Source organism: Engystomops pustulosus, chromosome 7 (genome assembly GCF_040894005.1).
Source record: "Engystomops pustulosus chromosome 7, aEngPut4.maternal, whole genome shotgun sequence".
Taxonomy (NCBI): domain Eukaryota; kingdom Metazoa; phylum Chordata; class Amphibia; order Anura; family Leptodactylidae; genus Engystomops; species Engystomops pustulosus.
This window is the reverse complement of record NC_092417.1, coordinates 171,186,534-171,211,297: the sequence shown is the minus strand read 5'-3', so window position 1 is coordinate 171,211,297 and position 24,764 is coordinate 171,186,534. Positions and strand designations below refer to the sequence as shown.

General features: G+C 48.2%; 1 protein-coding gene across 1 annotated transcript; it reads right to left on the bottom strand.

Moving 5' to 3' along the window:
* Positions 1 to 381: 381 nt before the first annotated feature.
* LOC140070275 (uncharacterized) lies at positions 382 to 23,970 on the bottom strand. The gene is made up of 8 exons (XM_072116627.1): positions 23,833 to 23,970; positions 21,999 to 22,098; positions 20,089 to 20,259; positions 17,462 to 17,809; positions 5,952 to 6,281; positions 3,541 to 3,633; positions 2,134 to 2,426; positions 382 to 993 (listed from the first exon to the last, which is right to left on the bottom strand). Exons 1-7 carry the CDS (start codon positions 23,968 to 23,970, stop codon positions 2,158 to 2,160), a joined length of 1,449 nt encoding a protein of 482 aa, XP_071972728.1. The 3' UTR covers positions 382 to 993; positions 2,134 to 2,157.
* Positions 23,971 to 24,764: the final 794 nt, after the last annotated feature.

Sequence of the window (24,764 nt, the reverse complement as noted above, 5' to 3'; positions counted from 1 at the left end):
AATTTTGGAAGTATTGGAAAGGGGGACATGTGAGAAGGCAGGGAAAACGGAAGCAATTAAAATAGCGCTGTGTAAAGACTGGAAAGCAGTCAGGAGTATATGACATCGAGGGCATTATTGAAGATACAACCTGGAGCTCCCAGCCCTGGATAATGTACTAGATGTTACGTTTTGGAAAATAAGGGGAATTCACTGGATTTCACAAGTAATAGAAGGTAATTTGAGTAAAGATTTAGATTTTTGCAAACAAAACTTTTCACTAAGAGATGGAGATTTTCTACGAAATTTACAGTCAGCGAACGGAATAAAGATTATATCAGTGCACAAAAAACTAAGAATCGATACACCTCAATTTATTGAGTATATTAAAATCACAATGAATAATAGATATAAATATCTGATTACAGGCCATTTGGAAGGGGTTAAACATAAGTCACAGATAAGATGGGGAAAATGGGTGGGTCCAATCTCGGGGGAGGACAGGAGGAGAATATACAGGAATGTTAAGAAAGGATCGATTAATGGAAATTATATATTCAGTCAAAGATTTTTTTATATACTTTATAATTCCCTGGTTGAATTATCGAAAATGAAAATTAGGGACTCCTCCAAGTGCTACAAATATGCAAATACTTAGAAAAATAGATAGTGTTTTGTTTTTGTTTTTGTTTTTTTTTTTTAATTTTTATAGGTTTCAATATTGTTTAAAAATGTGTTAAAATAATGTTACTGTCAGGAAAATGTATTACATTGTGAATTTTCTGTCAGCTAAGTAATGACAAAAAACTTTAATAAAGAATATAATAAAAAAATATATAAAAATATATAATTTATGTATTATGTATTGATGATGATTTCATTGAAAAAAATTTTTTCTGGAAATGGGATCAGATTGCAGGTGTAAATAAGAGGTGATTTTAGGCTCAGCCTTGTCCTCCAGGTGACAGGTCATAAGATCATCACGTCTGATGACTTCCAAGTTGTACAAAAACCCTGGAAAAGTAAGAAGAAAAACCGCTATGGAGAACCGAGAAATTGATTGCAATTTCTAGATTGCAAAGCAACAAGGAAAGAATTGGCAACTTATGAGGGTGAGGGCAGGAGAATACGAGGGATAAATACTGTACATTGGGGCATTATATGTCAGAGGGTATAATCAGAGTATGGAGACTACTGAAAGGGAGGCATTATCCTATGTGGGGGCCATTAATGGGAACAGTATACTATTCCACAGGACTGGCACATAGCAAATGTGTTGCCGACACCGATAACCCCACCTCCTCGCTGATACTGATAACCCCTTCTCCCCACTGATGCTGACACCGATAACCCCACCTCCCCACTGATGCTGATACCGATAACCCCACCTCCCCACCGATGCTGACACCGATAACCCCACCTCCTCACTGATGACCCCACCAATAACCCCACCTCCTCACTGATGACCACACCAATAACCCCACCTCTCCACTGATGCCGACACTAATAACCCCTCCTACCCACTGATGACCACACCAATAACCCCACCTCTCCACTGATGCCAACACTAATAACCCCTCCTACCCACTGATGACCACACCGATAACCCCACCTCCCCACTGATGCCGACATCAATAACCCCACCTCCCCACTGATGCAGACACCGATAACCCCACCTCCCCACTGATGCCGACACCGATAACCCCACCTCCTCACTGATGCCGACACCGATAACCCCACCTCCCCACTGATGCCGACATCAATAACCCCACCTCCTCACTGATGCCGACACCGATAACCCCACCTCCCCACTGATGCCGACATCAATAACCCCACCTCCTCACTGATGCCGACACCGATAACCCCACCTCCCCACTGATGCCGACATCAATAACCCCACCTCCCCACTGATGCAGACACCGATAACCCCACCTCCCCACTGATGCCGGCACTGCTAACCCCACCCTCCTTTTTTGTCTTTAAAAGAATTGTGCAGAATATTCTTGAGTGTCTAAACCACATTAAAATAATTTTTCTGCACATACTTGGAAGTATCTATACACTGATCCTCCTCATCCAGCCTGACAAGTTCATATCACATTGTAGAGTGTAGGGGGAGGGGCTTTGGGGGTCTTGATGTACATCTGTACTTACCTTTCAGTCCTAAATGTTTGATTTTCATATTGTGTGGTAACCTGTTGCATCAGCCTTACTTTTCCCAAAATCACTTGATCTAACAGTGTTATCCACATCGCTGAGGACAGGGATAAATCCATTTCCTTCTTTTTGGACTTTAGTATTTGTTGATGGTAATGTTTCTTCCTCTATGTGCCACTTCTCACTTATTTTTTGTGGATGAAATGAATAATTGTTACACGTTAGCTCCAAATTGTCCCTGACATTGTAGGATTCCTGGTTGGCCGTTACTGGACCCATAACAGGTGGAGCTACAGGTAGAAAGAATAAAGAAAACCTTGTCAGAGCGGGATAATGCAGACTGATCAGGGTGAGAGGAGCTTAAAGGGAACCTGTCAGCAGAAAGTGACCTAATAAACCACTACCAGTACATCATCAAGCAGCTGAACACCTTCTAGATCATGTCTATGTCATGGCCCAGTGTGGTGGCATCGTCCAGAAAATCAACTTTGAAGTGACATGTAATTTTGTTGTATAAAGTCAAGGAGGCGGAGAGTTTAACACTGAAGTCAAGCTCTCCTCCCTACAGAATGCCCTCTTCACTGTAATTGATGGTCCTGCATCCAAATACATCACTAACCAGATCTCCTTCATTCTGAGGTGAGGAGGACTTGACTTCAATGCTGGGGTCTCCGCCTCCTTGACTTTACACAACCAATTTACATCTCACTTTAAAGTTGATGATCAGTTCGTGATCACAGCCGTGACAAATGCCAGGGCAGATTTATCTTAGTCTGGTGCGCCTTTGCGAGGTATTTGCCCAATTTTTGCGTGCCTTTTCCCATGACTTTGGTGTAAGTCCAGTTATACTTCACACCTCCTATTAGTTGGGCTTAGAAAGCGGCAGCAAAATTCTGTCCCACCTGCATAATTTTTGGTGCACGGACTCCTCCCCACAAAGTCACGTCCCCTTTTGTCACATTAGCCGTAAATTGTCTGAAAACTCTCTTAAACCCTTGATAAATGTGATGCACGCTGCTGGTGTTATTAGGAGGTTATAGCCTTTGCTCCAGTTTATGATAAATGTGCTCCTACATTTTTTTGGTGCAAATTGCAACATAATTGCGTAGTAAGCAGATTGATCATTTTGCCCCTGTGGGTCCAGAATTGGTGACTACCCAACATACTGGGGCGCTCATCCAGGTCTTACCTGGCTTAGAAATAAACGCAGCCCGCAAGCCGCTCCTTGGCCGGCCGCGTCCCCCTTCACGCCCCCTAGGGGTGGCGTAAAGGGGAAAACAATCGCCAGTGCTGGCAAGAAGCTAACATTTTTGATTATTCTACGCCTGTATCTAGGCACAGAAGCCCTGATAAAATCCCCCCCCACTCTCTATACTGTATATGTAACTTTTAGATAGTTCTTACCTCTTCTGGAAAACAAGTAGTAAATCCAGAAAGAAGACATCCATATAAGCACGGTAAGTGCAGACCACACAATCCATATTAGATAACTGTTATCTGTGACGATGATGTAAAGAGATAAAAGACATCAGTACAGTTCTTAGTAAAGTCTCCGTTTATCATTTCCTCTAGACCTATATCTAGGCCTTAGGCTCCCATGCCAATATACTGGCACCACTCACTCAGAATTAATATTTCTTATGGTATAGATTTAAGCTATAACTTGCACCAGTTTTTGTATGAAGTTTATAGTAAACTTGGGCGGTCAAAATAATACAAGACGCTGGGGAGAATGCATCATTGCGCGCCGCACCTTCCATTACATTTCTTGAGGCTTTTAGACCATTTTCTACACTGTTTTCTAAAATGTGAGAACCCTACAGTACAACATACAGTGGATTCCCCGCTAAAGCAAATAATCAGCGCAGTGTAGCACAGCCTGGTAATTGCAGGGAGGATCTAAGAGAAGCTACAGCATCTCAACTGCATCCGTTTTGATGAGATTTTAGGTGCAGCTTCTTAATTTAACAGGTAAAAGATACAACGTTCGCCCACCGGGGCCTGACCTAATGGCTTTTGGGCAGCTGGATTCCCCTGGTACCCGCGTGGCTGCCTAGCCCACGACTGGTAACAGTCACTTGGTCCAGGTAGTACAGACCTAACCCAGGGGGGGAAGAGGAGATTGCAAGAAGAGGGGGGGGCCAAAATAACATGGAGTATTTCCCCCGGGACACTCCCGGTATATGTGTAATATAGGGATCCTCAGGTAGATGGCAGAGGGGAGGCCCATAAAATTAGCGATAATCAAGGATCACACGTGGAGACAAGATGTAGAACATCAACTTACAGTCTCTTTTTCCAAGATTTCAATGCAGCAAATGTAACAGGCTAACGTAGATTCAGAAACTTGGGGCTGAAGAAGGTAAAAGTTGCTTGGGCAGGACCTGTAAGGTAGAGTACTGGAGCAGGCCTGATGGAGGGAGATTATCCTTAGGTAGGCCTTGTGTCCTCCCATATGGAGGTCTCAGAAAGATCTGGAACTTCAGCCAGAGAGATTATAAGTTAAACTTTGCCTTCCGGGTGAAGTTTCAAGCATCCGCCAATTAGGATTTACATTAACAAAACAACAGTTCTCATTAATTAACATGTACCCCCTACCTTCCCAGGCAGATTTATACAGCTGCATTACCAGTATTAGACAGTAGATGGTGCACAGAGGTGATCAGGCCTGAACTACGGACATTTGCAATCTAATAGGTGCTCAATATTTCGTAAAGTCCACATTTACCGGACCATTACAAAGACATGAACTGAACAGGTGAATGACATTTATTGAACAGGGTTGCCCGTAGAATTCAAATTCACCTGTTCCGTTCATCGATTTTTTCATGGATGTCTTCAAAAGGAGGGTAGGTCTCAAATAACCAATCACACTTCTCTCTACTCATGATATATCCAATCAGCTTATTGTCTGCTAACAATGGGATTTTTTCTCTCATTGCCTAGTCACGTATTTTCACTTATTAAAATAGTATGACGTTTCTTTAAAAGAATATGATAAGGTCAGGAATGTCATGGATGCTTCTGCGACCCATGTCCCGGGTTTTGTTTAAGTCCTAGGGCAGTGATGGTGAACCTTTTGAAGACCGAGTGCCCAAACTACAACCAAAATCCACTTATTTACTGTGATGTGCCAACATGGCAATTTAAGCAGTAACTTATTGCTACCTGCTCTTCCACATCTATCAATCGTATCGGCCGCCTGAGGCCACCAAGTTGGAAGAAGGAGGGCAAATCAGACTCTCGTTGTAGCTTCTCTACAGGATGACCTCCAAAGACATTGCAGTTCTGTCAACACCTTCTCACTTTTCCCGCAGTTCCAAAGAAGTGTTGCTTAAGTTGTCTAGGACTGCAGAAAGAATTGGTCCTATTTGGTGAACTCTGTCCGAGTGCCACCTCTGGCACCCGTGCCATAGGTTCGCCACCACTGTCCTAAGGTGTCAGGGTCAGGTACAGAGATTGCAGGAGATATAGCAGCTTAGGGAACTCCACCATCTTAAGTAAATTGGCTCTACCTATAAAAGAGAGGGAATGATGTTGCCATCCGGAGATCATCTGTTTTAGGTTTTGTATACAAGGGGCTATGTTCGTGTTGAAGAGCTTGGCAGTTTGTTTCTTAATCTGTACGTGTAAATATGTTAGGGAAGAGGTTTGCCGTTTGAAGGGGAAGTTCATTGTCCAGAGGGGCCTAGATGGACCAGGGCATCTGTTTTGTCTAAATTTAAAGAGCTTCTGCTTGTTTTTGGGCAATGACTGTAAACCCCCTACTGATGATTTACCAGTCATTCATAGCAAATTGTAGAAAGTATAAATACCTGGTACTGAGAGAGTAAAGTTACAAGTCAGATCATCTTTCAGCGACCTATGACTGATAACAAAGGAATATACGTCTCCATCCTCCTCCCGGCTCCGAGGTGTCACAGACATCACAGCGGTCACATTGTACGTCCCATCCTGGTTCTGTACTGGGGCCTTGGTCCATGTGTCTACATTCAGTTCTGATTTGTTGGCAGAAGCTTTACTGTACCTCACCCCTTGTATATTCACATCTATGGGGTGGAAGCCGTCCAGATAACATAAAACTGATCCCTCGATGTCCAGTTTCACATCTAATCTGGAGTGACTGAGTCTACAGGTCGGCTTAGCTGAAAAAAAAATATAGATATAGTAGAAATAACAATAATAATAGTAATAATACAGTTCCTCTTCAAGAGAACCGCTCACCAGATTTTACCCCATTAAACAATCATAGGTAGGGGATGAAATGTATTTTCTAGAATTCCTATTTAACCCCTTAAGGACGCAGGATTTTTCGCAAATTTCTTGCTCTCCACATTCAAAAATCCATAACAATTTCATGTTTCCGTGTACAGAGCTCTGTGAGGGCTTATTTGGTGCTTAACGAATTGTACTTCTCCGTCACATTATTTATTATTCCATGACGTGTACTGGGAAACTGGAAAAAAATTCCAAATGTGGAAAAATTGGAAAAAAACCCCACATTCGCGCCACGTTCTTGTGTTCACGTCAGAAGAGTCATTAACCCGTGCAAGATAATGATGACAAGTGATGGCAAAGACCTTCCAAGCCCTAATCTATCATGACCTAATCCTATAATACTTTCTAAATTACACTTTATCTACTGTGGGGATTTGGCCCAGTAGAGACCGTGGTAACGGGGTGCTGTGATGCAGTTCAAGACAGTGACACCAAGGTACAGTCCAAAACAGGTCTCGCCTGCGTTTATTGCAGAAAAAGTAAAATAAAACAGCCTTCACATTCAGGCATCCAAACAAAATAATATCCTACCCGTCAGGGTGCTAACTAAACATTGGTTCTCTGACTCACCGCTAACAAAACACTTTTGTTGCTCCAGGCCCAGAGAACAAGGCTGCATGCTCCACAGCCTCCTTCCAGAGAGAGACCACACACTCAACTCTGCTGAGTGACTTTATCCAGGCTCATTAGTCTGCACCCATCACCTGTGTCCAAGGTGCTGGACAAACCCACCTCAGCACTAAGGCCTTGCATAGAAGCAAAACCTAGGGGAAACATACCGCCCATCCACAGTTAACCCCTTCAGTGTCTCACATACCCTCCCCCTCTGTTTGACCCTGTGGGGACGAACACTTTTGACCATCAGACAGTGGGTACGGGATAGGGCATCGGCATTCCCATGCAGCTTTCCTGCTCGATGTTCCACTGTGAATTTAAAATTCTGGAGCATTAGGAACCACCTTGTGACCCTGGCGTTCCTCTCTTTGGCCTGACTCATCCAGGTGAGGGGAGAGTGATCAGTCACTAGAGTAAACTGTCGCCCTACCAAATAATACCTCAGGGATTCCAGAGCCCATTTTATCGCCAAGCACTCCCTCTCAACTATGCTATAGTTCTTTTCAGGAGGTGTGAGCTTGCGGCTCAGGAATGTCACAGGATGTTCCTCACCCTCCACTACTTGGGACAGGACAGCCCCTAAGCCCACGTCCGAAGCGTCAGTCTGCACAATAAAGGTCTTGGTGAAGTCAGGGGTGATCAGTACCACTTTAGCCTCTTCACTCCACTTTACCATCACCGCCCTGCTACCCTTGGTCAGGTCAGTCAGGGGTGCCGCTATGGTAGCAAAATCGGGGATAAATCGGCGATAATAGCCCACTATGCCCAGGAAGGCCCTCACTTGCTTCTTGCTCAAAGGTCGCGGCCACTGCTGGATCGCCTCTACTTTATTTACTTGGGGTTTGATGACCCCTCGCCCAATACGGTACCCCAGGTAACGGGCCTCTTCCAGACCCAGTGCACATTTTTGGGGGTTCGCTGTCAGCCCTGATGCCCTCAGGGAGTCTACCACTGCTTGTACTTTGGCTAGATGACTCTCCCAATCGTTACTGTAGACTATGATGTCATCCAAGTAGGCCGAGGCATAACTCCGGTGAGGTTTTAGCACGAGATCCATTAACCTCTGGAATGTGGCGGGAGCCCCATGTAGCCCAAAGGGGAGTACCACGTACAGGAAAAGCCCATCAGGGGTAACAAAAGCGGTCTTCTCTTTAGCCCTGTCAGTAAGGGGTACCTGCCAATACCCTTTTGTCAGGTCAAGGGTGGAGAAGAACCTAGCCTGTCCAAGTCGTTCTATCAACTCGTCAACCCTGGGCATGGGATAAGAATCAAATTTGGACACCTCGTTCAACTTCCTAAAATCATTGCAGAACCGTAGGGAACAATCAGGTTTGGGAATCAACACAATAGGACTCGACCAGTCACTTTTAGACTACTCGATAACCCCCAGGTCTAACATCTGCCTGACTTCTTCGGATATGGCAAACCGGCGCGCTTCAGGGACCCGGTAGGGTTTTTGTTGTACCCGGATGTGGAGTTCGGTTATGATGTCATGCTTGATGACTGAAGTACGTCCCGGTAATTTAGAGAACACATCCACATTTCGGAGCACAAACTCCTTCGCTTCCTGAATCTGGGCCCTGGAGAGGGACTCCGAGATCCGTACTTCAGGCACCTTGGCATCGGGTACACCTACCTCCAGTGTCCCCTTCTTGGGGACAGACGCCTTTTCTACTCCCACGGCCATCAGGGACTCTCTTTCCCTCCATGGCTTTAGGAGGTTCACGTGGTATATCTGTTCGGGTTTCCTCCTCCACGGTTGAGATACCTTGTAGGTTACCTCCCCCACTTTCTCCATGACCTCATATGGTCCTTGCCATTTTGCCAAGAACTTGCTCTCAACGGTGGGCACCAGAACTAGCACTCTGTCGCCTGGTTTAAAGGTCCTGAGTCTGGCTGACCTATTGTAGACCCTAGACTGGGCCTCTTGTGCCCTTGTCATGTGCTCCTTTACAAGGGGCATTACCGCCGCTATGCGGTCCTGCATAAGGGAGACGTGTTCTATCACACTACGGTGGGGGGTCCTCTCCTGTTCCCAGGTCTCCTTGGCTACATCCAACAGCCCACGTGGGGAACGGCCATATAACAGCTCAAAGGGTGAGAAACCCGTAGAGGACTGGGGAACTTCACGTATGGCAAACATCAAATAGGGCAACAAACAATCCCAGTCCTTCCCATCTTTGCTGACCACCCTCTTTAGCATCCCCTTCAAGGTCTTGTTAAACCTCTCGACCAGGCCATCTGTCTGAGGATGATACACAGAGGTGCGGAGCTGTTTAACCTGCAGTAACTTACACATCTCCTTCATAACCTTAGACATGAATGGGGTACCCTGGTCAGTCAAGATTTCCTTGGGGAGGCCGGTGCGTGAGAATACCTGGAACAGCTCCCTAGCAATATTTTTGGAGGAGGTGTTCCTTAATGGAATCGCCCTTGAGGATTTGACTATGGGGCCAACCAGATCCATTGCAATCCGTTCAAATGGCACCTCTATGATTGGTAGTGGGACCAAAGGACTCCTGAAGTGGGACACCGGGGCAGTAAGTTGACACTCAGGGCAGGAGCTACAATACCGGTTTACCTCCTCCCACAACCCGGGCCAGAAAAATCTCTGCAGGATCCTCTCTCGGGTCTTCTCAGCACCTAAGTGCCCTCCCAGCACATGTTTGTGTGCCAACTCTAGCACCAGCCTACAGTGAGATTGGGGTACTACAAGTTGCTCAACCTCCTCACCCCGTATCTGGTCGACCCTGTACAACAGTTCCCCAATAATCACCATTCGGGGGTATATTTTATCAGCCCCTGGTATTTGGAGTACCCCATTTATCACCTTAACATTCTCCCGTGCTTTAACCAAGGTAGGGTCCTGTAGCTGTGCAGCCCCAAAATTTTCACGGGAAATCTCAAGGTCCGGCATGTCGGCCACTTCCTTGTGGCCCTCAACCTCACCAGATAGGACCTCTAGGGGAGAGAATTCCTCACATGGGGTCACCCCTACTGCTGGTGTGGGTACATTGGCCTCAAAGGGTTCAGGGGCCAAGGCCGGACACACGTGACGTCCATTATCTGCAACAGCACCTGAGGTGGCTCTTCGTCTCCAGAGGTCCCAAAACACCGGTAAGTCTCTGCCGATAATAGCCTCATGAAACAGGGTCCCCACCACCCCCACTTCATGGGTGACAGTACCACAAGGTGTATGTAGGTTGATGACGGCAGTGGGATATTCGCGAGTGTCCCCATGTATACATAGCACTCCCACTTTCCGCCCACTGTACAGTCCAGGATCAACCAAAGTTCCCCGCACCAGGGTGACCAGACTCCCTGAGTCTAGCATGGCTTCCACTGTGTGACCACCGATTGTGACCATGCACACTTGGGGTTCTGCATCCGTGACTGACTCGGCTGCCAGAACCGGCCGGGCAAACAGTGACACTCGCCGGGTCTGGTTGCAGTCCATTGGCTCCACTGACAGGGGACAGTTGGCAGCAATATGGCCCATTTCATGGCATCGCCAGCACTGGATACGGCTATGACCTCGGTCAAGAGCCTCACTGGGTTTCTGGGTATCCACGCCCCCCACTGAACCCCCTCCCAACCTGACATGTCTCCCCTTTTCCGCAGTAGTAGTCTTACCAGACGGTTTGGTGACCCTGTCACTGGCACTGCTTCGCGTGGGAGAGGTAAGTAGAAAGTCCTCCGTAGCCCGATATCTCTCTACTAGGGACACAAGTTCCTCAGCTTTTGTGGGACCGGCCTGTCCAACCCACCGCTGGAGCCGAGAGGGCAGAGAACGGGTGAATTTGTCGAGAACCACTCTCTCCACCATCTGTGCTGGGGTGCAGTCCTCTGGTTGTAGCCACTTCCGGACAAGATGGATCAGGTCATGCATTTGGGAGCGTGGGGGTAGTTTTTCTGAGTAAGCCCAATGGTGGACCCGGCTGGAACGAACTTGAACGGTGACCCCAAGACGAGCCAGAATCTCCACCTTTAGCTGGGGGTACTCACGGGCCTCCGTTTCACTCAGGTCGTAGTAAGCCTTCTGCGACTCGCCTGTCAGGAACGGTGCCAGGACATCTGCCCACTGCTCGGCTGGTAACTCCTCTCGCTCAGCTACTCGCTCGAACACAGTGAGATACGCCTCCACATCGTCGGTCGCCGTCAACTTTTGTAAAGCCTTCTGCACTGCAGCCCGTACGGAGTGCTGGACAACCGGGTACCCTTGCAAACCAGTATGGGACCCCTCAGAAGTCGTCGCTTGCGGTGCTGCCATAACGCCAGAAAACTTTTCCATCATCAGCTGGAACATGGTTCGGGACTCTTCCCGCTGTTGCTGGAGCATGGCTTGCTGCAGCTGCCGATCAGCCCGGGACTCTTCCTGCTGCTGGCGGGACCTCTCCTCCTGCTGCTGGCGGGACCTCTCCTCCTGCTGCTGGAACATGGCTTGCTGCTGGCGGGACCTCTCCTCCTGCTGCTGGAGCATGGCTTGCTGCTGTAGGGACCTCTCCTTCTGCTGCTGGAACATGGCTTGCTGCTGGCGGGACCTCTCCTCCTGCTGCTGGAGCATGGCTTGCTGCAGCTGCCGATTAGCCTGGGACTCTTCCTGCTGCTGCTGCCGATTAGCTCTGGCCTCCTCTTGCAGGTATTTAATAAAGTCCTCCATCTTGGCTTTATCCTGCAATTTGCCTGCTGCTTTCACCCAGGCCATGCAATGTTGCAGGATGTAGCGAGCCTTTCAGGTGTGTGTCTTTGAACTGCCCGCAATCCGAAGCACCATATGTGGGGATTTGGCCCAGTAGAGACCGTGGTAACGGGGTGCTGTGATGCAGTTCAAGACAGTGACACCAAGGTACAGTCCAAAACAGGTCTCGCCTGCGTTTATTGCAGAAAAAGTAAAATAAAACAGCCTTCACATTCAGGCATCCAAACAAAATAATATCCTACCCGTCAGGGTGCTAACTAAACATTGGTTCTCTGACTCACCGCTAACAAAACACTTTTGTTGCTCCAGGCCCAGAGAACAAGGCTGCATGCTCCACAGCCTCCTTCCAGAGAGAGACCACACACTCAACTCTGCTGAGTGACTTTATCCAGGCTCATTAGTCTGCACCCATCACCTGTGTCCAAGGTGCTGGACAAACCCACCTCAGCACTAAGGCCTTGCATAGAAGCAAAACCTAGGGGAAACATACCGCCCATCCACAGTTAACCCCTTCAGTGTCTCACACTACCTAATATGCTAATTATTGACCCAACCAGTCTTCGTAAGGAGAACTTTTACTTCCCGACCCTGTTCAAAAGCCTTTCACTCAGCCAAACCAGTTCCCTACACTGTACAGAGGAGACCCAATCAGGTCAAAACAGCTCTGCCTACAATTGGGGGTCTGTTCCTTCTGTAATAGATATACAGATTTAGTATTAATCTTGCATCATGTCATTAGGCTTCCTGGAGGCCATCTTGATGTCAAGGGAGCTGGTTTCCAAGTTCATTAAAAGAGGCATGGTTTTCTTTATTCCATCCTGGAAAACTTTACATATTTTCCCAGAATCCCTTTAGTGGAGCATGGCTATAAGACTCAGCACGCCTACAAGAAGGCATTAACTGGCATTCTCCGTAAGAAGAACTTTTAAACAGTGCTCTATTTGCTGAACTGCTGACAGGGCATCAGACAAGCTTTCTCTAAGGCTATGAAGCACAAAGATCCGGCAGGGGACACAGGAAGGGGCTGGGAATTTAGCAGGTAAGGCGGCCGGCCAGTGCAAATTTTTGGCACTGAAGACGCTGCTGGAACTCGGCGAGGTGAGTGAGTCAGCGGGCACAGAGGGGCACACGGAGGTACACAGGTGCGGCTACGACCCGAGACATGGGTCGCAGGGTCACCCGTGACTGGGACCGGAGTCTAAGTGGCACCCGGTTTTCACCAGAGCCCGCCGCAAAGCGGGTTGGACTTGCTGCGGCGTGGTACCACCAGGTCGTTCCACAGGAGTGACTTGTCTGCAGTGGCAGCCAAGGTCGGGGTACAGAAACGGCAAACAGTCTCTTGGTCGGATCCAGGCACAAGGTCAGGGCAGGCGGCAGAGAAGCGACGTCAGGGTCAAATCCGGGGTCAGCAACAGGAGGTCCAAGCAGATGGGTACGGGAATACGGCACACGAACAATAGCACGGAGGAACACTGGCACACAGGACAGCAGCACGGAGGGATTCGGGTAGACACTGGAACACGGAAGGACTCAGGAACGCAGGAGACACTGGAATGCAGGGAACACAGGAACGCAGGCAAATCGCAACAGAGCTTTCTCTCAGGCTGTGAGGCACAAAGATCCGGCAAGGTAGTAAGGGAGGTACTTGCCTTTTAAAGGTGAAGTGTTCAGCCAGCGCACCAATCAGCGGTGCGCTGGCCCTTTAAATCTTCTGAAGGTGCCGCGCGCGCCCTAGGAGACAGGGACGCGCGCGCACGGAGCCAGACGGAGACACAGGACCGGGGAGAGGTGAGCTGCGCCGTCGCTGCGCCTGCGAGCCTTGGGGAGCACAGGTGAGCCCGCGACCCGCGACCTGCGATATGAGTCGCGGGACCACCCGTGACACTGGGTATAGGCAACAACAGGAGCAGACCTGCTGAACCCACAAAATCTTGAACATCCTTGACCAAATCTAGCCACCAGTAGTAACAAGATATGAGAGCAATAGATCTCTGCACCCCAGGGTGCCCTGCCACATGAGAGCAATGTCCCAAAGTTAGTATCCTCTTCCGGAGAGCTGGTCAGACATAGGTCTTGCCAGGAGGAAGCTGCCGTAGATCCACAGGAGCAGCAACAACCAGTCGTTCCGGAGGAACCATATGACGAGGAGCCGATTCTTCCCCAATAACATCAGAGGCACAAGAGGGGGCATCAGCTTTGACGTTCTTTCTCGGCTGGACGGAAGTGAATCAGGAAGTTGAATCGGGAAAAGAAGAGGGACCAGCAATCCTGACGAGTATTAGGACACTGGAGATACAGGAAATTCTCATGGTCAGTGCAGATATAGACCAGATGATGAGCTCCTTCCAGAAGATAGCACCATTCCTCCAAAGATAGCTTTATAGCCAGATGTTCCTGATCCCCAATGAGAAGGTCTTAGAGAAGAAGCCGCAGGTGAAGGTTCGACCTTTGGGCCCTTTCTGGGTGAGAACGGCTCCAGCACCAATGGATGAGACATCAACCTCCAGCTTGGAAGGCTTCTCCGTATCTGGGCGTGTGAGAACTGGGGCAGAAGCAAAGGCTGACTTCAGCTTAGTGAAAGCTTCTTCAGCCGCTGGAGGCCAGATTCTAGGATTGGGGTTCTTCTTGGTCAGCGCCACAATAGAGGAGAAATGTGGAATAAATTGTTGGTAATAATTGGCGAAGCGCAGAAATCTGAGTATGGCATGTAGTCCCACTGGGCGAGGCCACTAAAGTACGGCAGGCAACTTGGCAGGATCCATCTGTAGTCCTACTCTGATGAAATTGGCACTTCTCGAGCTTGGCATATAAGCGATTGGCCCTTAGGCGCCTGAGAACTTGCTGGACGTGGATCTGATGAGACTGGTCAGGAGAAAACACCAGAATATCATCCACGTAGACAATGACACAAATGTAGATCAAGTCTCTGAAGATATCGTTGACAAACTCCTGGAACACTGCTGGAGCATTGCAGAGTCCAAAGGGCATTACCAGATACTCAAAATGCCCGTCACGAGTATTGAAGGCTGTCTTCCTTTCATCACCTTCACGGATGCAGATGAGCTTATATGCCCCCTCGCAGATCTAGCTTGGTGAAAACCTTGGCACCCGGTAGGCGATCAAAAAGTTCAGTGATGTGAGAAAAAGGGTAGCATTTTTTCACCTTGACTATCGAGACTGTGGTAATTGAGGCACGGACGGAGGGAACCATCCTTCTTGGCCACAAACAAGAATCCAGCACAGGCAGGGGAAGACGACTTGTGGATGAATCTCTTCTGCAAATTCTCCTTGATGTAGGCCGACATAGCTGCGGTTTCGGGCACAGATAACAGGTATACCCGACCTTGTAAAGGAGATGTACCTGGCAGCAGGTCAAGGGGGCAGTCGTGGGGACATTGCAGCAGCAGAATCTCCGCTTACTTCTCAGAGAAAACATCTGCGTAGTCCTTAGAAGAAGCGGGAAGACCTGCCAACTGCTTGGAGGAGTCCACAGAAGACATGGCGGACGCTGGATGGAGAGCCAAGAGAATGGCACTCAGGTCCCCAACGAAGGATTTCCCTAGTCTGCCAGTTGAGCACCGGAGCGTGTTGCTGCAGCCATGGGAAGCCCAAAAGCACTGAGGACGTAGACCAGGGAAACACATAAAATGACAGTCTCTTCTTGTGCAACGCCCCTATTTGCAGAGGCTCAGTATGATACTGAACCGGGCCATGGAGAATCTGGCCACTTACAGAAGAGATAACCAGCGGCAAGTAATGCTGGGAGACCAAGGCAGCATCCATGAAATTCCCTGCAGAGCCAGAGTCCAGGAAGGCTGAAACATGAACTGGGTTGCCTGTTCAAAAACTGAGAAGAGCAGGAACACTGAGACGAGGAGAAGCTTTGCTCTCTCCTAGGGACGCTTCTCCAAAGAACCCTAGGTGCGGGCATTTCCCAGACGCTGTGGACGGACTGGACAAGATGTTAGAAAGTGCTCTGAGCTGGCACACTAGAGGCAGAGGTTCTCCTGTCTTCGTCTGGAACACTCTTGGGAAGACAGATGAGCTCTTTCCACCTGCATGGGTTCCTCTACAGCAGACACAGAAGATGGCTGAGGCAGGGCAGACATCAGGTCCTGACTTGCGGTTGTTTCAGAAGTTGTTCCTCAGAGCGCTCAGTAAACCGGATGTCAATCTGAGTGGCCAGAGAGATCAGATCACTCAGCGTATACGAGAGGACCCGTGCAGACAGGGCGACTTTTATCTAACCAGAACGTCCCTTTTTAAAAGTCGCAAGTGAGGCCGCCTCATTTCAATCCAGCTGCACCACGTAGTCCCCTTGATGCAGGTTCAGCAGTGCAGTCTCAGAAGACGCCCGTGCAGCTTCTTAAAAGATGGACCGTAATTCAGTAAGGAACGCAGTGAGAGTAGCCGTGACCGAAACGTTTCTGTCGCAGAGGGGAGTAGCTCATGCCAGGGATTTCCCAGAAAGAAGGCTGATCACAAAAGTCTCCTTAGCTCGCTCTGTGGTGAACTGTGAAGGCCTCACCGTCATATTTGGAGGGCATGGATAGACGCAGTCTGGGTTCAGCAGTAGACAATTCAGATGTAGTAATGGGTGGTACTAGTGCTGTCCTTGCATGGCAATCTGTTGAGACTGCTGGAGCACGATGGTGGTAAGATCAGCCATTTCAGGTAGAGGAACCTTGGCGGGTCCATTGCCGGATCTTACTGTCAGGATCAGTGGTAGTGGACGATGCTGTAAGCCGACACCTGGGACAAGAGTATAAGTGGTACCTGGTTTTCACCAGAGCCTGCCGCGAAGCAGGTTGAACTTGTTGCAGCGTGGTACCACCAGGTCGTTCCACAGACGCGACTTTGTCCGCGGTGGCGGCCAAGATGAAGTACAGAATTTTAAGAAAAACTCGTGGTCAGGGACAGACAGGAGGTCGAAACAGGCAGCACAGGATCATAGTCGGAGAATTAGTGGAAGGTCAGGTCGAACAGCACAGGAGCAAGGTCAAGAACGGAATCAAGGTCAGAACTGGAAATCAGGATAATTGCATAGGGCATCAGACAAGCTTTCTCTAAAGCTATGAGGACACAGGAAGGGGATGGGAATTTATCAGGAAAGGTGGCTGGCCAGCCCCAATTATCGGCGCACTGGCCCTCTAAATTTTACGTAGCCGGCGCACGCGCACACTGTAGGAGGCAGGGATGCACACCCCGAGCCGTGGAAGACGCCGCTGGAACCCAGCGAGGTGAGCGAGTCAGTAGTTGCAGAGGGGCACACAGAGGTATACGGGTGCACCTGTGACCCGAGACATGGGTCGCAGGGGCACCCGTGACACGGTGTACACCATCTTACCTTTCTAGTCAGTTTGTATTGCTAGCTTACTGTCAGTCCTTGACTATTCTCCTGTCTATTAGATTCTGTATGTTACTTGCTATCTAGTTGTGACTCGGATTGTTGACCTCCCTTTTGTTATTTGTTTGTCTGTCTTGTTACATCTTTCAATCTTGGCACAGGAATGATGACTTATTGGCCACCATTTAGGTTGAACTAAATAGGCAAGCAGTTGGGGGGCTCAGAATTAGGGTTCACTTTCCTTGTCCGTGTTCTGGATACAACCTTGATGGACAACCATACCCTCAAAATACTCAGGACCAAAAGACCATTTTTTATTTGTCTGTCATGGGCTTTAGCTACATTTGAGAGATTCTGTGAGCAGACTGTATATCGGCAGCACTTACCTGACACCAGCAGAGTGACCGTACTTATTGCTTTCTCAGGAGTAACAATAAGATGACAGGTGTATTCTCCTTCATCACCGAACACAAGGTTAGGTATATATAGACTGGCGTCTCCTCTTAGAAGCCGATCTTCTTGTATATAGGACCAAGGTCTGGCTTGGATGATACTTCCACCATTGAACTCATAGACAGATTTCTCTGTTAAAGATGTTTTCAGTATCCAGCGCACAGAAAGCTTCTCTGGAGCCAATTTTGAAGCGTCATAACCAGAGAACAGACAAGGGAGGGTGACATTATACCCCAGCAGGGTCTCTATAGGGGAATCGCTCTGGTCTATTTTTAATTGACCTGAAAGAAATCAAATAATAATTTCAATGAGTGAAAAATTGGTCCAATACATCTACAATATAAAGCAATACTCAAGCATAGTATATTTTTTTGGGAACACCATGACTTACCAGTACATAATGGAGATCGCACAAGCAGAGCCCATGCGTTCACTGTGGGAGGCTGTCACTCACCCGTGCCCCTCTCTGTTCCCCAGAGCCCCACAGCTCCCAGAATTCTTTATAATCCTGCCTCTCCCTGCACACCCTGCCGGTGTGCCTTGGGCCTTTGAGAAAGCTTTTTTCCTGATGCCCTGTGCTTGTATTATGAATTCCAGTTGTGACCCCGGTTCTGTTCCTGACTACGCTCCTCTGCTGCCTGCCTTGACCTATTGCTAGGTCCCCGACTCTGATCCCGTGCTGCTCGTCCTGACCTCCTGCCTGTCCCCGACTACGATTCTGCTCAACGTCTCTGTACTTCGCCTTGGCCACCACAGCGGACAAAGTTGCACCTGTGGAACGACCTGGTGGTACCACACCGCAGCAAGTCCAACCCGCATTGCGGCAGGCTCTGGTGAAAACCAGGTGCCCCCTAGACTCCGGTCCCAAGTGTCGGCTTATGTCCTCATCCGCGGTGGTACAGTAGGTTCAATACCTCTGAAGCCTGACAGAAGCGTCAAGTATCTGACAGCTGAGCTCCCACCCAATTACAGCAGTATTAGAATCTGGAACCAAGGTTACTACATAAATACAGGAGCCAAGATTACAACATAGTTATGTTCCTAGAAGATACATTATCAGAACAAAGATTACTAAACTGATACATTCTCAGGACCAAGATTATATCTATCTATCTCATATCTTTTCTGTACTTTCTTTTCTGGAGACCAGAAAAGAAAGTCCACAGCACCACAGTGTCCAAGATGGCCCCTCTAAGAGGTGGGGGTTGCAAAGGCTTTGTCAGGCTTCTGGGGTAGTGAACCCCCTGTACCACCGCGGATGATGACACAAGCCGACACCTAGGACCGGAATCTAAGTGGCACCCGGTTTTCACCAGAGCCCACCGCAAAGCGGGTTGGTCTTGCTGCGGCGGGATACCACCAGGTCGTTCCACAGGTGCGACTTGTCCATGGTGGTAACCAAGGTTGAGGTACAAAATCAGCAGGAAATCTTGTGGTCGTGGACAGGCAGATGGTCAAGACAGGCAGCAACGGTTCAGGGTCTTTGACAGAGCAGGAGGTCAGGGTTACAGGGCTGGGGTCACAGGAAGCTTTCTTTGAGGCATATAAGTGCAAAGATCCATCAGGGGATGCTGGGAGAAGCTGGCTTTTAAGGGAAGTGGACAGTCCCAATCAGCGGTGCGCTGGCCCTTTAAATTTGCGCGTGTCGGCATGTGCATGCCCTAGGGAACAGGAACGTGCAGGGTCGGGAATGGCCACCGCCACTGAGAGATGTGGGTCCCAGGAGCACCCGTGAGAGGCTTCAGAGTCCAGGGTAGAAACTCATGTCGAAATCAAATCCAAAAAATGAAGCAATACTCCAAATCCAACAAGATCTACTTCCAAAAAGTGAAGTAGAGTTTATTCTAAAACCGGCAACGTTTTGGTGTTACCACCTTCCTCCAACAATGTGTACTCCATAGTGAACAAGTATATATACTCCCAATATACAATAACAGTGCGTTCTTGTTTAAAACAACAAATTTTACAATACACACCAATCAATGTATATCAAGTGCAAAAAAAAAAGTGCTGGTGCTAAATAAAGTGTACATTTTTCTAGCTGTAAATAAAGTGTATAATCATCTTATTAAATACAACTGTCAGGGGAACGGGCACCCCCGTGATCCATACCACTGATCGCGGATGCACCCGTGCCCCTCTCCGCTGCCCGTGGACTTACCTCCACCTCTACTTCAATATTGAAAGGGCCAGCGCACAGCTGATTGGCCCTGGCCACTTCCGGGAATGCATTTAATCCGGCGGCTCCCATCATTCCCCGCCAGATCTTCAAGCCATTTCCTAGAAGAGGAAGCCCTCCTGTGTATCCTGCGTTCCTGTGTATCCTGTGTTCCTGTATATCCTGCGTTCCTGTGTATCCTGCGTCTCCTGTGTATCCTGCGTTCCTGTGTATCTTGCATCTCCTGCGTTTCTGTGTCTCCTGCGTTCCTGTCCAGTGTGCCAGTCCGTTCCTGTGTTCCTGATCCGTGTGCCAGCTCCTGCGATTCGTGAGTCCTAGTGTGCCTTCCTGTGCTGTTCTCCCGCTGTGACCCCGGGTACAGACTGTCTCCTGTATTACTACCTTGGCTTCCACCGCGTTCTAGTCGCACCTGTGGAGCGACCTGGTGGTATCCCGCCGCACCAAGCCCATCCTGCTTTGCGAAGGGCTCTGGTGAAGACCAGGTGCCACTTAGACTCCGGTCCCAGGTGTCGGCTAGTACCACCTCCCGCAGTGGTCCAGAGGGTCCACAGACTCAGAGCCCTGACAACAAGTAAAAACATAAATCCATGAAATATGTGGTCACATGACCCACTAATGAATTGGCTGGTGCACACATTACTAATCGGTAGCTGGCGTCTCAGTGTGTTTATAAGCACATGTTATTGGTGCACAAGGAATGTGCCTCACACTGCGCACCGAGCATGGCTGGAAGGCAATACCCGCGCATGCGCAGTCAAAGCAAGTGATCGCAGCAGCCATAAGGAGTAAGGGCAGCCCATGCTGTCATCAGTTTATGAACTGTACACAGTGCTATGGGGCCAAACGTGTATGTAATAGCCAAACATGGCTTGATATACAAACAGTGCACAGCGCAATCAGGCCACATATATGTATAATGGGTAACAATAATAAAACCATACCTTCCCCACAGTATGATCTGAACTGGCTCTGAAACGGGGCTCGTCAGTGCCATAAACGTGGTATACATTATGGTGCAACACTAGCCCCATATATATGAGATAAGTCGCCACCAAGCGCATCCACATTGACCACCTGTATACAGGGAATATCCGGAATAGAACCCAGCGCTGTGATTTTTATTATGCTCATACTCCAAAAATCGGCCAACAACAATACAAAACAGGTTTCAAATCAAATCGGTAATAAGTATATTGAATATGTGAGACGTCAGCTTCCGAATAATTCTCAGGAAATCTAGAAAATAAGAAAAAAAATATATTAAAATCAAAAACATTTTTAAATACACAACAGGTCTAGTACAATTATTGCAGGTCAAACCTAAATGACACTCCCGAAGTTGTAAGCAACATTAAGGCCATTAGGCTTTAATGTGTTTAGCTCATTAGTTCTTTCTTATGTAACGGTTTTTCTCGGTTACCCCCACGACGTAACTGAGGTCTATGAGAGTAAATTTTAGCTGTACTTCAGTCCCTTCTCAAAAAGTGTCTAGATACAGGAAGATCCTGTCTATTTTATGTATGGTAGGCCTATGTTGGTTAAACCTGGTTTTAAAAGAGTCGTTTCTCCAACATAGACAAGTCCACGTGGCTTCTCAACAAATATATGACATGGCCACTGTTGTAATCATGAAAATGTCTGATCTAATCTCTTAATTGATTTTCCATTATGTGCAAAATTCTAACCTTTCCCCTTATAGGAACAGTTAACACAAGACCAACATGGAAAACTACCGGTACATTTCTTACCCCATAGACCAGTTTGGGACAAAGCCCACATCGGCCCTAATTCAGGTATATTCATAGGGTCTCTATTCAGGGCTGGCCTAATGATCTTAGCGATCTATGGACAAATGTTATTGTCTTAAAAGTATTCATATTATGGATTGGTTTCAACAAGGTATCACAATCTCCAGTCATGGCCATCTTTTTATTTTGCTCTATAATCTTATTTGTATATTTACGATTTTTTAATTCATTCTCCTTAAGGATCAAGTTCTTCTCCAATAGTAAAGATTCCCTTGAGATTCTCTTGGCCCCTTAGGAGTTGACTTAATAGCATGGACTCAGGCATAGGTCTCAGGTGACTACTCCCGCACCTGAAAAGGTTATTCCTATCCATGGGTCTTACAAACAGGTCTGCGGATAAACACTTCTAAGTTTTATGTACTAGAAACACATCAAAATAGATCTAAAAATGTAATCTCCAACTTGGATAATACCATAGTAAATTTGATGTCCTCATCAACTTCATTCAAGAAACAGTGTACCTCCACCCAATCAACACCTTACCAAAGCGGTGGGATACATAGACGCACTCCTCCTCCAATACAGTCACGGCAATGTTGGTGTAGGTGGGAACCATATTAGACCCCATCGCTACGCTGCGTAACTGCATATAGAAATCATGAGCAAATAAAAAATAGCAAAACCAACTCAGAAAAGTCAATAAGGAATGTACATTCTTTTTCGGTATACTGGGAATTACCCAACTTCTTCCTTATTGCCTATAAACCATGCACATGATCAATAGAGGTATACAACATCAAATGATGCCAAAATAACATCACTATGCTCATCTAATTTTACTTCAGATAATTTAGCCAAAACAATCTGACGTATCCCTGATGTATGAAGTGTTTGTAGTGGCTGTCACGGGTGCTCTGGCGACCCACATGCAGGCGCACCTGTGCCCCTCTCCGTGGCAGTCGCTACCCCCAGCAACACTCACCTCTCCACGCTCCTGCTCCCATCCCGGCTTCCTAGCACCTCCCTCTTAGGGCGCGCCAGCGCTTGTGAATTTAAAGGGTCAGCGCACTGCTGATTGGAGCTGATAAAAGCCGGTCACAGCTACCTCTCCCAGCATTCCCTGCCAGATCTTCTTGCTATATGCCTTAGAGAAAGCTACTACCTGTGCGTTGTTCCTAAGTATTGACCTCCTGTTGTGACCCCGGACCTGTTCCAGTTTACGCTTTTCTGCTGCCAGCCCTGACCTTCTGCTCTGCCTCTGACCCCAAACCTTTGCCACCCGTCTTGATCTCCTGCCTCTCCCCGACCACAAACTTGCCACCTGACTCTGTACCTCGCCTTGGCTGCCACCACGGACACAGTCGCTCCTGTGGCACTGGAAGGACCTGGTGGTCCAACCTGCTTTGCATCGGGCACTGGTGAAAACTGGGTGCCACTTAGATTCCGGTCCCAGGTGTCTGCTTGTGTCATCGTCCGCAGTGGTCCAGGGGGTCTACTATCACTGAAGTCTGATAGTAAGATCCGGCCATGGACCCCGCCAAGGTTCTGCTACCTAAATAGGCTGATATTACCACTGTTGTGGTCAAGCAGTCCCAGCAGATTATGGTGCAAGGTGAACAGCTTGGACAAGTCACCGCTATGCTGCAGCAGTTGATTGCCACTCACCAACAACTTCAGACCCCTGCAACCTCTCCAGCGAATCCGGTTGGCCTGCCTGCTGCTAAACCTAGGCTGAGACTCTCCATGTCTACCATGTATGATGGGGACTGCAAGCTGTGCAGCTTTATCACCCACTGCTCCCTGCACATTGAACTTATGCTGTCTCAATTTGTCACTGCACGGTCTAAGGTGGCATTCAAGGTACCCTTACAGCATTTCTCGGTCATGGTTAAGAACCTAAGAACCACTATCTGTTGCCTTTCATCACGCAGCTCTTTGACCGCCTACATGGCTCCAAGGTTTTCTAAAAACTGGACCTTCATGGGGCCTACAACCTCATCCGGATTCGCAAGGGTGACAAGTGGAAGACTGCCTTTAACACTCGTGATGGATATTTCGAGTATTTGGTAATGCCGTTCGGACTGTGCAATGCGCCAGACGTATTTAAATAATTCATCAACGACATCTTCATATATCTGCTACATACCTGTGTCGTGGTCTATCTTGACGACATTCTGGTGTTCTGCACAGATCTAGAGCCCCACCAGTCTCACGTACGGCAAGTTCTTCTTCCTCAGGACCAATCGCCTCTATGCCAAACTCATTTACTAAAGGTCCGAACGCCGCACTTTCGTCGGGTTTCCTGAATATTTCCAATTTGCGCCGAATTGCCCCGGGATTTTGGCGCACATGATCGCTGGTCTGCTACTGCCATTACCGATACCCAGTCGCACGTGGCCCTTCCGCCTTCCTCTGGTAATACCATCGTCTGGGTAGTGACTGACCGGTTTTCCAAGATCCCATTTTGTTCCCCCTCCAGGCCTTCTGTCTGCTCCTTGCCAGTTTGTTCTTTCATCACATCTTCCGGCTTCATGGACTTCCTCAGCACATCATTTCTAATCGAGGGGTTCAGTTTGTTTCTAAGTTCTGGCGATCCTTGTGTAACCAACTGCAAGTTCAATTTTGACTTTTCTTCCGCTTATCACCCACAGTTGAAAGGTCAAGTGTAAACGTGGACCCAAACTTTGGGCTGTTATCTCTGCCATTTTGTCTCTGCCCGTCAGGATGACTGGTCCTATCTGCTGCCATGGGCAGAGTTCTCCTATAACTCCCTCGACTCTGAGTCTGCTTGGGCAACTCCTTACTTTGTTGTCTATGGACAAATTCCATGCCCACCTCTTCCTCTGTCCATTCCTTCGGATGTCCCTGCGGTAGAAGAGTTGGTGCAGGATTTTAAATCAATCTGGGAACAGACTCGTCAGTCTCTGATACGGGCCTCTGCCCACACCAAGTCCCAGGCCGATAAGAAATGTAGGTCTCCTCCATTCTTCTCTCTGGTTGACAAGGTGTGGCTATCATCCAGATAAGTCCAGCTAAAAATCCCTGGCTACAAGCTTGGACCACATTTTCTGGGTCCTTTCGAGGTGGTGAAGTGCATAAATCCTGTGGTGTATAAACTCAATCTTCCTCCCACTATGCGCATCCTGAACTCCTTCCATGTCTCCCTCCTGAAACCTGTCATTTTGAGTCGCTTTTCTCAGCAACCTCCTCCTCCTCCTGCTCCAGTGGCAAACTCCACTGACGTCTTTGTGGTTAAGGAGATTATGGACATGAACACCTTGAGAGGCAAGCGGTTCATCCTTGTTGATT